The following is a 15,549-nucleotide window of genomic DNA, read 5'->3' as shown; positions in this document are numbered from 1 at the left end:
AATTGCTAAATTCTCTAATCCCAAATCATATTATTCATGTCTAAACCCTAATTATGGTTAAACCCTAATCTCAAATCACATTATATGTCTAAACCCTAATTATGGTTAAACCCTAATCTCAAATCACATTATTCATGTCTAAACCCTAATCATGTCTAAACCCTAATCTCAAATACATTCCCAAATTTCAACCTTAATCCCAAATCTCAACTAAATCCATTCCCAAATCTCAACCATAATTCCCAAATCCCAACCCAAATCCATTCCCAAATCCGAAATTTCATGGCTAATCAAAATTTAAAAAAAAAACCACATTTACCTTGTCGGAGCAAACTTGGCCGGCGGTGGTCGGAGCGAACTTGGCCGGCGGAGGCGGTGGTCGGAGGGCGCTTGGTCGGAGGGCGCTTGGTCGGCGGCGGCAGTGGAGGAAGCCGCTGGGTTTGAGGAGCGGGTGAAAGAGGAGGGGTGAATGGGTTTGGGTGAAAAGGAGTGCGGTCAAAGATGAAGTCACGGTCTTTTTACCACCGATCGCACGGGACTGCTAGTCCCGTGTTAATCGAAACTGCCACGAAATACACGGGACTAGCAGTCCCGTGTATGTCCTAAAAATTATTCAGCAGCAAAACCGACCCTTTTCAAAAGAAAAGGGTCGGTTTTGCTATTTAAATTTCAAAGAGGTCGGTTTTGCTATTTAAATTTCGAAATTGGTTGATTTTGAAAATTTGTCCTATAAGAGGCTAACCCCCTATAGTACAGGAGATGTATATGCAATTAGTCCTAGAAATTATCCATATATGAACAAGATCCATTTATGTTTGAGCTGTTCATAGTTTGTGCATGTAAATGTTGTATCTGAGAGTCGCCTGAACTTGCTGACTAATTATTATCCTCTGTAGAAAATCATGTAGAGAAAAGAGGATATCAACACACTAAGATTAATAATCGTATAACTTTAAGCTTTTACCGGACACGTGTGCTCCTGAATTTTCTAACTAAAACACGTTTTGCTCCTCCTCAGTTACAGTCTTTTGGCCTGATCAATGTTAGGGGAAGCAATTTCTACTACACTAAAAAAACAGTAGGGTTGAAGAGTTTCCAATTTTAAGTGACAATTGTGAGCTTCAGCTGTTTAGTTATTTTGCACTGTACTTTATGGAACCCGGAGCTCATACCATTATTACATCAATGTTCATGTTTGTTTTTCTTGGTTTAAGATTCATGTCACACCCCATGCCCGCAAGCCCAATAGCAGTAAGCCGTGGGACCCACTGAGTGTAGCGCGTTGTTTGGCTCAAACCACCGCCAAAATCGACTAGTTGATGCTAAAGTTGAACCTCATGCTTTACTATGTTAACCATTCAATTCATTGTTCACCCACCGATGTGGGACTGAACTTTATGGGTTGTTACAATTCAGTCCCGCGCATCTTTATATCTATGTCAAAGTCATTACGTTGAGCATGTCAGTAATTTTGCTATTCACCTTCTTCTCAAAGTCCTCATAGTTTGTTTTTCTTTATTACTTTATTAAAATTCTTGTAATGTTTGTTGATATATTCTGTTGAAGCATAATTTAGTTATTTTACTGTTATTTCTTCCAGTTAATGGCTATTGTATGTACGAAGAGTGAATCTTATATGTCAGTGATGTCTGTTCATGGGAGAGATATATGTCTATTCATGGGAGAGATATAATCTATTCCCTTTAGATAATAATTTTCCAGACTTAAATGTTGCATTACTGTTGATATATCTGTTAATTTCTGTTGCTTTCCAAGATGATGTATTACGAGAATATTCCACATGATATAAGCAATCAGGAAAAGAACATCAAGGAAGAGCGCTAAAAGTATATTTCTGAGCTTAAATAGTACTTTGATCACGTATTCTGTCGATACTGTCCTTGTATCTAGGTTGAGGTATCCATCCTGTTTGATGTTAATCCAAACTTTTAACACATACTGCAACTGTGCTAGCTTGTCATAGCCATAAGCTTTGACCTTAGTTATCCATCTAACCCAAGCAGATATCGTGCCTGTACTAGTTACGGTAGCCGACATATCTTCAGCAGTAAGAATATTTAGACTTTAGTTCAAGCCTTTGTATGATCCCCTCGGTTCCCGAGGCCTTATGCTGATTTCAGTTTGCTTGCTAGTTTCCGTTGAGTGACACCAAACCAAATTGTAGCCCAGGTTTCAGTTTGATTTTATATAGAATAAGATTTGGTTAAATGATTCAGGACATGTATTATTAGCAAAACAGCTACAGAAAATGGGAAAGGGTGGAAATTGTTTCAAGACTCTTCAACTCATAGGGTATTACCTTTGAGTCCAACCATCACCAAATACCCTATGAAATCAATGCATAATGGTGAAAGAATCCATGTCTGAGTCTAGAATAGCAGAATATGTTAAGATCAGTTTGTAGTTTTCAGAAATCAGGAATACCCCCTACAGCTTTCAGAAATTAAAGAAAAGTGCCTGCGGTTTTCAGAAATTTCAGAGATACTCCTATGACAAATAAACTAGTTTTAGAGCTTCGAACACGACTGTAAAGTATATAAGATGTTGAGAATTGTTCTAAGACATTTTTGAAAGATTCTTTTTACAATGATAAGTTCAGGTTCGCATAAGTACAAAAAGGAAATGAAACTGACAGCACATAGATAATCGGGTGAGAACCAAAGGATAGGATGTCAAACAAATTTTAACCCTAGAGGTTCTAACCCTAGAGGTTCAACACCAATTTAAGTGTAAACTTTCAGTTTTTACTTATATTGGACAAACACTGGTGATGCCTGTCATATATCTTTCTTTTGAGAAAATTACTTCATGGGAGATAAATTTCAATACAATCAACAACCTGACGGAAAACTTCATGAACCTATATGAGTTTCTATTTAAGGTAACACTAGATTAGAAGAGGAAACATGAAACTTAAAAGACCAATTGTGGTTAAGGTAATTACTTTTTCTACTAATCCTAAATTTCATTGAATTCTTTATTAAGATCATATGAATTTTCCTAACATATCATTAAAAACACTTTACATAGCAACTCTTTCGTCCATTGAAGGATTTGAGCACTCAAGTTAGTATGGAGGGTGAAGGTAGAAACATCTATTATGAGCACATTGAAGATGAAGGTAGAAGCATCTTTAGTTCTTGTCGTGATATTTTTTGACACTTTAATATGATATAAGAAATATCTTTATTGCTTACGTAGGGGGTTAATTGTCCTGTCTTCCAACTTGAGAGTAACCACATAAAAAAAATCAGGAAGGTATTTGAAGGATTTCCATATCAGGAGGGTGAACTAATGGTCATCATTTGTGATAGTTGATGACTGGGTATCTGAATTATTTCTACGCGTGTTAAAGTATATATATGCCGATCGAATATCATGCTGATATGGAGCTATGTCATATAGAATTCTTTTCCCCTTTCTAATACATTTTCCATAGTTTCACTTCATATGCGGCTTCTTGTGCGAAGAGAGTGTTGGAAACTCAAGGAGAAATCAAAGTCAGAAATCAAAGTCAGTGCGTATGCGATCAGAGAGTATGATTATTTGCAACTCTTTCTTATTTTTCCCATATCAATTTCAACATAAACTTTCAGTATTTGACTTGGATAAACAGAGCGGTGCCTGTAATATATCTTCTTCTTCTTCTTCTTTGTCTTTTCTGAGAAAACCGTTAAATGGGAGATAAAGCACAATCATTAACCTCTGACATGAATTTTACGAATTTATGCGAGTTTCTTCTGAGGGAGCATTTGATTAGAGGAGGAAACATGGAACCTATAGAAGACTGGGATTGAGGAAAGTGTGTTTCTTGCTGATTATAATATTCCATTAACTGCTTTTATTTAAGAACATAATAATTTTCCTTCACGTACTATTGAAATACTTTACATCTTTCTTCCATAGGAAAGTTGGAGCACTACAAGCTAGCATGCCAGGCATTAACAATGCGAGGATCACACCTGTATACATACCTCTTTGCAAGGTACAAATAAATCAAGAACGACACCCCTCCATGAGCAAAAAGAAACCAGTAAAAGAGATCCAAACGACTCTGGTTCAGTGTGTCCCCCTCTAACCATCCTCTTCCCCCTGCACCATGCCTAGTAACTCTGTTCACTATGTCAATCAGAAATGTACCCATCAAAGAGCCCAACCCTAGAGTGCACCAAAATATTGCAGTCCCCAAGGATTTTATCCCTCTAGAGGCTTCGCTATTGAAAAACTCCAATAAACCGGGGAATGCAGTTGCGTCAGTTATGCCAAGGAAAAGGAACTGTGCTGTCAACCAAAGTACAGACATCGGAACACCAGACCCCAAGTCTTCTAATCCATTTTCTTCTATGATTTTCAATCTTTTTCTCTCGACTATGGCTGCAATGCCGGTTGCTATGATTATTGCCACAAAACCGGTGCCAATGCGTTGAAAGTGAGTGATACCACTTGAGAAGCCTGTGATCCTTCTAGCGAAGGGAACAAAGAACCGGTCATAGACTACAAGGGTCACCATCTGAAGGACTATGGGGAGTATGAATAGACTAATGGGAGATATGTGGATCTTCCCGAATTTGGTGTTCATAGTATTTCCTTGTTGCACTGTGAAGGTTAAGAGCAGGGTAATTGGAGTGTAGTTGAGCACAGAGATGAGGAATATTGGAACCATCCTAAGGAGTATCTTTGTTTCCTCCACCTGTGTTACAGTGCACAATGACCAGGCTCCGGATTTTCCATGATCTATACAAGCTTTGTCAAGGAATCTGTCAGAATTAACGTTACAGGTTTCAGAAATCATTTCTGTTGATTGTCAACCATACGAAGATAAATATTCTTTCTATTAAGATATCTTGTTCAAGTAGCCTCTCTTACCTCAAACCCTTAGTATGAGAAATCTTTTCACTACTCCCTTCCAGATGCAGTTCTTCTAGTGTTTCAGGCAAAGTGAGGTTTCTCTTTCTGAATGATGCTACAATGACCTTTAGAAGGAGGAAGTCAACTAAATCAATTGAAGGAAATCTAAGAGAAAAACTATTTCCAAAGTTTAGTAACATTAACCCTTTCTACCTGTGAAATCCGAGTTAGAGGGCTTCCTTCCGGTCTCTGGATACGGTATAATGGGAAGCCACTAGCCAGAACTAAGAGTCCTGTGAGAAATAGAAGAGCTGAGACGCCGAAGCTATAGTCCCATCCCCTGTTGTTGTCTAGCCACACAATGAGAATTAGGCCTGTGAAACCTCCTAAGCTAATACCAAACGTGAACCAGTTGAAGAAGCTGGATTGGAGTTGTGACTCAACTGGGTCTTCGCTATCAAATTGGTCTCCGCCAAAAGATGCTAAGCATGCTCTCATGCAGCCTTCTACAAGAGCAACTGTGTAGAGTCCTATGTAAAGAAGAACCAAGTTAGATCCATGGACTTGCTGACAGTCGTTTAATTGGCCTGAGGTGTTGCAGGGTGGAGGATGGAGTGAGGGAAAATGTGCTTGCAGTGCTAGAAGTCCATAACCCTGCCAGAGATATATGAACATGTTTATATTACTTGCAGTTGAAAATAAGTCAAGAATATCATGGCTGTAATCTGGTGGCTTCACCCGAAGATGAGAGTAGTATAAGTTGATCTTTTAATTGAACATGTAGTGTTAAAATATAATCTACCACTATAAAATATGGACTCATAAAATGTGGGTGTATCGCTCGTGTCCCTGGATCACACTACTTTAAGTTTGCCATGTTGGATGCCTTAGGACACTCAAAGACACTCGAAATCGTTGTGGCGTATAATGTCTAACATGTTCATGTGATACTAGTGTTGGGGATTCGAAATAATCAAATCAAATCCGTACCCTTCCGGATCTTGTGTTTGAGAGTAGAGCAAGAAAAAAATTCACCACAAATCAAAGATAAAAACTTGTAGGAAAGTAAACAAGAAAGAACACACCAGATTTAACGAGGTTCGACAACGTGCCTACATCCTCGGGAGCCACACCATACAAATCTTTGATTACTTAAAAAAATTACAATGCTTACAATTGGCCTCTCTCTCTCTCTAAGATTTCTAATCTCAAAGAGCCCTCAAAACCCTGTTTTTTCGTGCTCTTTTTCTCTCTTAAATCCTAAAGGGACGTATTTTTATTTATAACAAAACACAATCCCAAACATATTAGGATTCTAAAACGACTCTGCCACACCCTAGTGTGGCAGACACCACACCCTGGTGTGGCAGACACCACACCCATGGTAGACAGGACAAACTCTGCCACACCAGGGTATGGCAGACACCACACCTATGACAGACAGGGCAAACTCTGCCACACCAGGGTGTGATAGACACCACACCCATGGCCTGTCTTGAATTTTCATACGATTGTTGATTTTGATTCTAGGTTTGGGTCTCCACTCTCAAGATCAACAATCTCCCACTTGGAGATCAAATCACCATCAATGAGCTCTCCCGAACTCCGCCTTCTTCGCAAGCATCTTCTCCTACTTGGAAAAATCTATTCTTCAATCATCAACATCCCGACAATCTCGTCGATCCTCGTAGTATGGCTCCGCCTTCGTCTTCTACTCGTGAAGGCCAACTGAAGTTGCGCACAACTCCAGTTTCTTAATGGTGATTGTCTTCGTCAACATGTCCGTCGGATTTTGACTCCCCAAAATCTTCATTAAATGTAATTTTCGGTCTTCAACTAGCGAGCGTATAAAATAATATTTGACGTCGATGTGCTTTATTTTGATATAATATACTGGATTCTTGGCAAGATGTATAGCGCTCTGACTGTCACAATAAAGAACTCCTCTCCATTGCTTCAAATCCAACTCTTCCAAGCACCCGTTCAACCAGATCATCTCCTTGCTTGCTTCGGTCACCGCGAAGCACCCGTTCAACCAGATCATCTCCTTGCTTGCTTCGGTCACCGCGACATACTCAGCCTCGGTTGTAGATAAAGTCATCATCTCCTTGCTTGCTTCGGTCACCGCGACATACTCAGCCTCGGTTGTAGATAAAGTCATAATCTTCTGTAGACGTGAGACCCAGCTCACTGTTGTCGACGCTAAGGTATAAACATACCTCGTGGTGTTTCGCCTCGTATCATGATCACAGGCGAAGTCCGCATCAACGTATCCCTACAGCACCAACTCCTTCCTCCTGAAACATAGTGGTTTATTTGTTGTTCCCCTCAAGTACCGTAATATCCACTTCACGACCTCCTAATGTTGCTTCCCTGGATTGCTAACAAACCTGCTCATAACTCCCACTGCATGGGCGATGTCCGGCCTCTTGCAAACCATCGCGTACATGAGACTCCCAATGGCCGAAGAATATGACACCCTGCTCATATGCTCTTTATCTGCATCTGTCTTAGGCGATTGCTTCTCAGATAGCTTGAACTGACTTCCAAGGGGTGTGCTAACAACTTTAGCATTCTGCATGTTGAACCTCTAAAGTACCTTCTCAATGTATTCAGCTTGGCTCAATCACAATTTCCTTCCAGCTTTATCCCTACTGATTCGCATCCCTAGAATCTTTTTCGCTGCACCCAGATCCTTTATTGCAAACTCTTTTGCTAGCTGCTTCTTCAAACTATTTATCTTCTCTAAACATGGTCCTGCTACCAACATGTCATCAACATATAATAACAAAATAATAAAGCTGGACTCAAACCTTTTGAAATAACAGCAATGATCCGAATTGCATCTTCTGTAGCCATTGTTCTGCATGAAGTTATCAAACTTCTTATACCACTGTTTCGGAGCCTGTTTCAAACCATATAAGTTCTTCTTGAGCTTGCACACTATCTCTTTCTTTCCTTCTTTAATGAAGCCAACAAGCTACTTCATGTAGATTTCTTCATCCAAGTCACCATGAAGAAAGGCAGTCTTCATATCTAACTGCTCAAGAAAGAGGTCTTCTGCAGCCACCAAACTCAATATCACTCTGATGGTTGTGAGCTTCACAACAGGAGAAAATATCTTCGTGTAGTCCACTCCTTCCCGCTGTTAAAACCCTTTCACTACTAATCTGGCCTTAAATCTTTTGCTTCCATCACTCTCTTGCTTGACCCGGTAGACCTATTTATTATGTAAAGCTTTCTTCTGTGCAGGTAGTTGGGATAACTTCCATGTCTTATTAGTGAGTAGAGAATTCATCTCCTCCTACATCGCATGCTCCCACTGCTGAGATTCACCCACTTGTATTGCCTCTTCATAGCACTCCGGCTCACCGCTATCTGTCAACAATAAGTAGTCAAGAGATGAAAGATATCTAAGATTTGGTTTGGGTACCCTGGATGACCTCCTAAGCTCCATGCCCTAGGTAGTTTATTCTGCACCTGGAGCCTCCTCCATTCTCTGATCAGAACAAACATCATCACCCCTATCTGGAAGTTTCTCTATATCCATGTACTTAGATCCATCTGTATCTGAAATATTACTCTCACTGCTTTGGCTATCCTTGGCATCTTTCCTGTTCTTGTACATCACCTCCTCATTGAATATCACGTCCCTGCTTCTGATAATCTTCTTGTTCTTCTCATCCCAAAGGCGATACCCGAACTCATCAATGCTGTATCCAATGAATGTGCACTTCTGTGACTTAGCTTCTAGCTTGTCTCTGACATGGTCACTGATATGAACATAAGCCACGCAACCAAATACCCGCAAGTGTGAGAGATTTATCTTCTTTCCACTCCAAACCTCCTATGGAATCCTAAAATCTAATAAAACTGATGGCCCGTGATTAATAAGGTAAGTTGCCGTATGTATCGCATCTGCCCAAAATATCTTAGGCAGACCTGTATGTAATCGCATGCTCCTGGCACGCTCTGTCAATGTTCTGTTTATCATCTCTACAATGCCGTTCTGCTGTGGCGTCCCTGGAGTAGTCCTCTCTAAGCGAATACCATTCATAGCACAGAACCTCTTGAACTCCTCCAGATCGTATTCTCCACCATTGTCTGATCTCAGACATTTCACCTTCAGATCTGTCTCATTCTCCACCATGACCTTTCACTTCTTGAAGATTCCAAACACCTCTGACTTGTGCTTCATGAAGTAGATCCACACATTCCTTAAGTGATCGTCGATGAATGTGACATAATATCTCGAACCGACAAAAGATGATACACTGGCTGGGCCCCATACATCTGTATGAATCAACTCTAGCTTTTGAGCCTTAGGTGGTCTTCCACCCTTCTGAAAACTAACCCTCTTCTGCTTCTCAAAGATACAGTCTTCACAAACCCCGACTTCCACGGAGTCGATCCCGGTTAGTTTTCCCTGTGAATGTAAGATCTTCATCCCCTTCTCGCTCATGTGTCCTAACCTGTTGTGCCACAGATCTGTACTCTCTTTGCCAGCTGTAATTGCAAGGGTGTCACTCGCATGTAAGGTGAGGTAGAGAGTTTCTAGTTTGTTGCCTCGAGCAACTATCATAGTACCGTTAGAGATTTTCCATGAATCCCCTGTGAATGTAGAAACATAGCCTTCTGTTCTAAGCTGTCCCACCGAAACAAGATTCCTCTTCAGCTTTGGCACGTGTCTCGCATTCTTCAAGGTCCACTTAGAGCCCTTTATCTGAATCTGCACTTCACCCTTTCCAACAATATTACAGGGCTCGTTATTCCCCAAATATACTTTTCTAAAGTCCCCTGCTATATAATTCTGAAAGAGCTTCCTGTTAGCAGTGGCGTGAAAAGAGGCTCCTGAATCGATGACCTAAGAATCCGAGTCGCTATCCATAGCAAGGATCAAGAAATCCTGTACGATATGAGCCTCCTGCTCACCCGCATCCTTCTTTGGACTCTTGCAGACTAAAGACATATGATCCTCCTGGCCGCAGTTCCAACACTTTCTTTTGATAGGTCTAACCTTCGAGTTCGACCTCTTCTTCACTGACTTCGATCGATTCCTGTTCTGGTTTTCTTTCTTCTGGCTTTTGCCTCTCTGCTCGAAACTTAGAGCTGAACCTGAACCTTTTGATTCGGATGATTTCCTTCTAACCTCCTCGGATAGAATCATGCTAACAACCTCACTCAGCTTCAACTTTTCCTTCCCCGCCGAATTGCTAATTGCCGTCACACAACCTGCCCAACTATCCGGCAACTGCGATAGAATCAATAGGGCTTACACTTCATCATTAAACATGATGTCCACGGAGATAAGTTGATCAACAATCGTGTTGAACTCGCTGAGATGCATCGTGAAGGACCGTCCTTCTGCCATCTTGAGGTTGAAGAGAGTTTTGACGAGATGCACTTTGTTTGCTACCGACGGTTGCTCGTACATCTTCGCGAGCGCTTCCATAAGCCCCACCGTCCTCTTCTCCTTCAAAATATTATGGACTGCTGATTTGGCGAGCGACAACCGGATTTGCCTTAGAGTTTTTCTATCTAGTATCTCCCAATCACCATCTGACTCCTCTTTCTTCTGTCCCTTTTCCTTGCCCATCAACGGGCGATACAAGTCCTTCTGGTACAAATAGTCCTCCATCTGCGACTTCCAGTAGGCGAAGTCTGAACCGTCAAACTTCTCAATCTTAGATTTAATTTCCTCTGTCATGGCTCTCTTTCACACAAATTGCTGAACGAAACTCTGATACTAGTTGTTGGGGATTCGAAATAATCAAATCAAATCCCTACCCTTCTGGATCTTGTGTTTGAGAGTTGAGCAAGAAAGAAATTCACCACAAATCAAAGATAAAAACTTATAGGAAAGTAAACAAGAAAGAACACACCAGATTTAACGAGGTTCGGCAACGTGCCTACGTCCTCGGGAGCCACACCATACAATTCTTTGAATACTTGAAGAAGATTACAATACTTGCAATTGGTCTATCTCTCTCTAAGATTTCTAATCTCAAAGAGCCCTCAAAACCCTCTTTTTTCGTGCTCTTTTTCTCTCTTAAACCCTAAAGAGACGCGTTTCTATTTATAACAAAACACAATCCCAAACAGATTAAGATTCTAAAACGAGTCTGCCACACCCTGGTGTGGCAGACACCACACCCATGGCAGACAGGACAGACTCTGTCACACCAGGATGTGACAGACACCACACCCATGACAGACATGGCAGACTCTACCACACTAGGGTGTGACAGACACCATACCCATGGCATGTCTTGAATTTTCATGCGATTGTTGATTTTGATTCTAGGTTTGGGTCTCCACTCTCAAGACCAACAACTGGAACCATACAACCTTGTATTTCAGAGACTTCATCCTACATGAATTTCCTGTGCAAGACTCTGCTTAGTGAATCCAGATGTTTCTTTCAAAATCTCAAGCATGATTAGATTGACAGGTAAAAGCACTGTATAAGTCAATCTTAGCATGTATTTTAATAGACAAGTCTACTGATAATTTTTTTTTTTTGATCTGGATAAAGACTTACTCATGTAGTCGTTTGTGGACTGTATATGATGGGACTTAGGAGATGTTTTTCCAGAGGTCCTGATATGAGTGCAATTTTTAGATAATTGCATCACGTACCTATATATTGAGTAGTCATCTTGTATGTAGACTTGTTGGCTCCCATTGTCTTGCGACTACTCGATTTTCTACGAACTGCATCTTTTTACTGGCTCTTGTTTAATTTAGAGAACTCATCATAAATTGGAGAGAAAAAAAAGGTGTACAGTTTTCATTTGAAAATTTTCTACTAATTGTTTTCTTTTGAAATTAGCCATTATCTTCAAAGTACGAGGGATGAATTGAAAAGCGCAAAGATTTACCAAGAACTCAAAGGGACCAAAGATAAGCATGGTTTTGAATCTAGAGATGTACGAATCTGATAGGAATGCTCCGAACAGTGCAAAAGCGCAAGAGATGCCAATGAAATTTGTGCTCATGGTTGAAGATTTTGCAACTCCTGTGTGCATGGTGTCACGAAGATAAGTCACCAGGTTAAACGAGCTCGGTATGTAAGCAACGTTTGTCATTGTCACCATGACTGCAAAATTGACGAACAAAAGTTAGCCTTCAGAAAAACACACAAACTCCCCATCTTCCCTAGTTTAAATTTTTTTTTTTGCATACTATGTCTATCTTCTTTCATCACCTATTAATAATTAATTAAATTTGAGAAAACTCAATCTAAAAAGTGCATTATAAAGTAATTTCTTTTGCTCATTCATAGTGGGCATACTGTTATTAATCAATTATGTTCCTTAATCCTTTGGTGGCATGTAATCGCAAAGAGGCTCTGCTAAGGTTTCTCTTTGGGAACAGATGATGCCTTTCTAATAAGCTAAATATATGCATATTTGTGCTATCACGTTATGCCTGTGTTTTTTTCCCATTAGCTCTAGATTTAGATCGAAAGGGACAAAGTCAAAAGGGCAAGTAGATCTTATCTCAGAAATATGAAAGCATGTAATCGGAAGAAAACAGCTGATTTGCATTACAACTCACATTGGGTGAAGAATGCAGCTCTAACTCCCCCGTGCTTTTTCTTGCTTATGGGATTTCCTCTCCAATCAACAAAGCGCTGAGTTTCCATGGAAGCCTGTGACAATTCCTCAAAATGCTATTTGGCTTATGGTTATGTTGCTTATATGTACAAGCTGCTAGTATTCATAGCCTACTGATGGAAGCTTGGATTTTAAAAGTATCTGGAAGCTTGGATTTTAAAAGTATTTTTCAATTGAGGATATTGATGATTACACAATATCTCAATTATTGACCAGCAGAAGTCATATTTCTTTATATTATGCTTTTTGTCGCGGTAGATATCTCCGTCGTTCTTTGACTTCAAAGTCACTGGTTGACTAGCGAGTAGTGCACGAGGTTGTGTGTTTGCAACAATAACTAGTCATTTTAGACAATGATCTGATCCAAATTTGTCACACTCCCATGACATACATCACGCCTACGAGGTCGCGGGTCAGGTGTGTGATATTATTAGGCTTAACTTGTAATTAGAAAAAGTGGTAATCATATCACTTGTCATCTCAAACTTGCCCATCTGTGAGTATCTTTCGGGGGTAGTTTTGAGTCATTAACTTTGATGTTGATTTCTTTTGTAAGGATGTGAAAACATTGTGATATTTTCCTGATTTAATACATTCTTAAAAAAGGAGCAACACAAGTTGGCTCATGTTTTCCTTAGGTGGTGATACCTTTTTAAAAAGGTGCCACACTACTTGTGGTCTGCTTGTCTCTCCTGACAAATATTTGCAGAAAAGGTTTTGAGAGCCTAAACTTAAAGACCCTTTACAGGCATAACTTGTACGCAAGTTGATCATGTTTTCAGGTAAGAATACGCATACAATTTCATAGAAGTTCTCAAAATTGGGAAGAAAAAAAAATCATTTCGTCACCAATTGTTCTCATTTTCTATGGATGGTGAAGTTACGGTACCTGTTAGGAGGGAAAAACAGCACGACAAGCCAGAGTAGGAGAAATATAAAGTTCAAAATATGAGGTTTGGGATCTAATGGGAATATTTACATATGAAAACGTTAGTTGACTGAAGTAATTCTAGAAATTACACAGAGAATAGAGGTCTAAAGTTTGTAAACAGATTACAATCCGTATCAAGATGCTGATGTGGATATCAAATACTGTTGTATTTGGGTTGGTGAAGTGAAGTGTCACCTATTGTGAGACCCCAACTGTTTAGTCCCACATCGGGAAAGTGTGAAATGTTTGAGTGGCTTAAATAGGTAAGCCAAAGATTCAAGTGTAACATCGTCTAGTCGATTTTGGCAGTGAATTGAGCCACACGCACCGGTTCCAAAGCGTAATAATTGAAACCTGACTCGGCCAACAATGCAACCATACGGCTATATTCACACCTCTAGGTCATCCTGGCTACATATATATAGCCTCAACTACACCACAAAGCATGTAAACTAAGACAAAAAAAAAATATATATAGATAAAGAAATCTCCGGGAAGACAGAGTTTAACTACAAGTCCATAACTATCCACAATGGAAAAGAGTACGAAAAATACATCATAGTTTAGAAGGCCACTTGCACATGCAGCTCAAGGAAAAGTATGAATCAAATAACTACCTAAACCAATTGAAACTGAAGAACTGATAGGACACACCTAAACCAATTGAAACTGAAGAACTGATAGCACACACGGGGATCACTGTCGCTAGGTCTGCTCCTCAAAATACTCATGACTCATGACATGCGAAGAAAGAATAGTCCCCACGTCTAGGGTCACTGCTGGATCTGCTCCTCAAAATACTCTTGATCCTGCGAAGAAGGAACATTTCCCAGTCTAGGGTGCACAAACCCCAGGGGAGTCAGAAAACTCCCAATAAGCATGTAAAATGAAGGAATTGTGTGTGTGCAAGTGTATGTGGCAAGTATAAAGAAAAGATGAATTCTCAATTAAAGGTAATAAAAGAAAATGCTAACTGTAGATATCCAAATAAAGTCTATCACAAGGCACACAAGCACATTATTATTATTTTAGATGTTATTTGAATTAGGGGAGAATATTTTCATGTATATAAATCGGGTTTTCGTAACTGTCCCGGGAACATGGCTTCGAGTCAAGTATTGGCCCTTGGTCTTTATATAACTCAGGATATCAAGTATGCGCCTGAGCCTGCTTATATATACTTTATATTCTCCGTCCAATTCCCCTCTATTGAACCCACGTTTATCTATTTATTTTAAGTGACTGGACATGAAATGTTGTTCAGAAATCACATAGATACTGTGGAACGATTTTCGTAGAACTATGAAAAATAACTGTGACTCAGAACATGTCCAATTCAAGATGGATGCATCGTCTAATCAATGCTATTATAATAATAGAAATGATCAAGAGAAAATCCTCACATCAAGATGTCGATGTAGAGGGTGTAGTCATGCTATGATAGCACGCTTATGAATCATATTTTAACAAAAGTCGCCTTCATGCACAGTCAAACCTATTAAGTGTCACTAGGTGATCAAACAAAATTCTCATTCATCATAGCCAAAAGGGAAAATAAATAAATAATGTAATTGTTAATAGGAAAAATTGCTTCAAGGCCCCAAATCTAAAAAAGTCATGTGCACCAGCCCCCTGTATTTTTGCCCATGTGTATAAACCCAAAATACATTGTAAAATTTCGTTTCAGGCCGCTAACTCACAACTTGAGAGAATTTTTTTTAAATACTATTCTACCCCTAACCGGTTACTGCTATAGTACCCCGATTTTAGTAACCGCGCCCACTCACTCTCTAATACTGCTACAGTACCCCCGATTTTAGTAACCGCACCCACCCACTCTCTAACTCAAATCAAGTTTCTCTCTCTCTCTCCCCCCCCCTTCCACACTCTGTCTCTCCCACTCTCTATGGTTAACAGTAGCTGGCGAAATCCCTAAATCTCCACTCAATCTCCACTCTAGGGTTTGTCACAATAGGCAGAAAATGGCCGAAAAATCAACGGTAAAACCAGATTCCCTAACTTCATTAAGAAAGGCGATGAATTAGAAGTTATTCACAGTCCTCCTCCATCGCTGCAAGAGCAAGAACCTGCGCCCACGAACGACGAGCGACAAGACTCGCCTTTGACTAC

General features: G+C 40.0%; 1 protein-coding gene across 1 annotated transcript; it reads right to left on the bottom strand.

Annotated features, from left to right (window-relative positions):
• Nucleotides 3,815–12,733, bottom strand: LOC109823764 (protein NRT1/ PTR FAMILY 4.5-like). The gene is made up of 5 exons (XM_020390136.1): nt 12,430–12,733; nt 11,751–11,968; nt 5,083–5,523; nt 4,888–4,994; nt 3,815–4,778 (listed from the first exon to the last, which is right to left on the bottom strand). The coding sequence occupies exons 1-5, from the start codon at nt 12,515–12,517 to the stop codon at nt 3,941–3,943; spliced, it is 1,692 nt and encodes a 563-aa protein (XP_020245725.1). The 5' UTR covers nt 12,518–12,733; the 3' UTR covers nt 3,815–3,940.

The sequence above is a fragment of the Asparagus officinalis genome, chromosome 9 (assembly GCF_001876935.1).
Source record: "Asparagus officinalis chromosome 9, Aspof.V1, whole genome shotgun sequence".
Lineage (NCBI taxonomy): Eukaryota > Viridiplantae > Streptophyta > Magnoliopsida > Asparagales > Asparagaceae > Asparagus > Asparagus officinalis.
The sequence above is the reverse complement of the archived record's forward strand: the minus strand, read 5'-3'. Positions and strand labels throughout refer to the sequence as shown.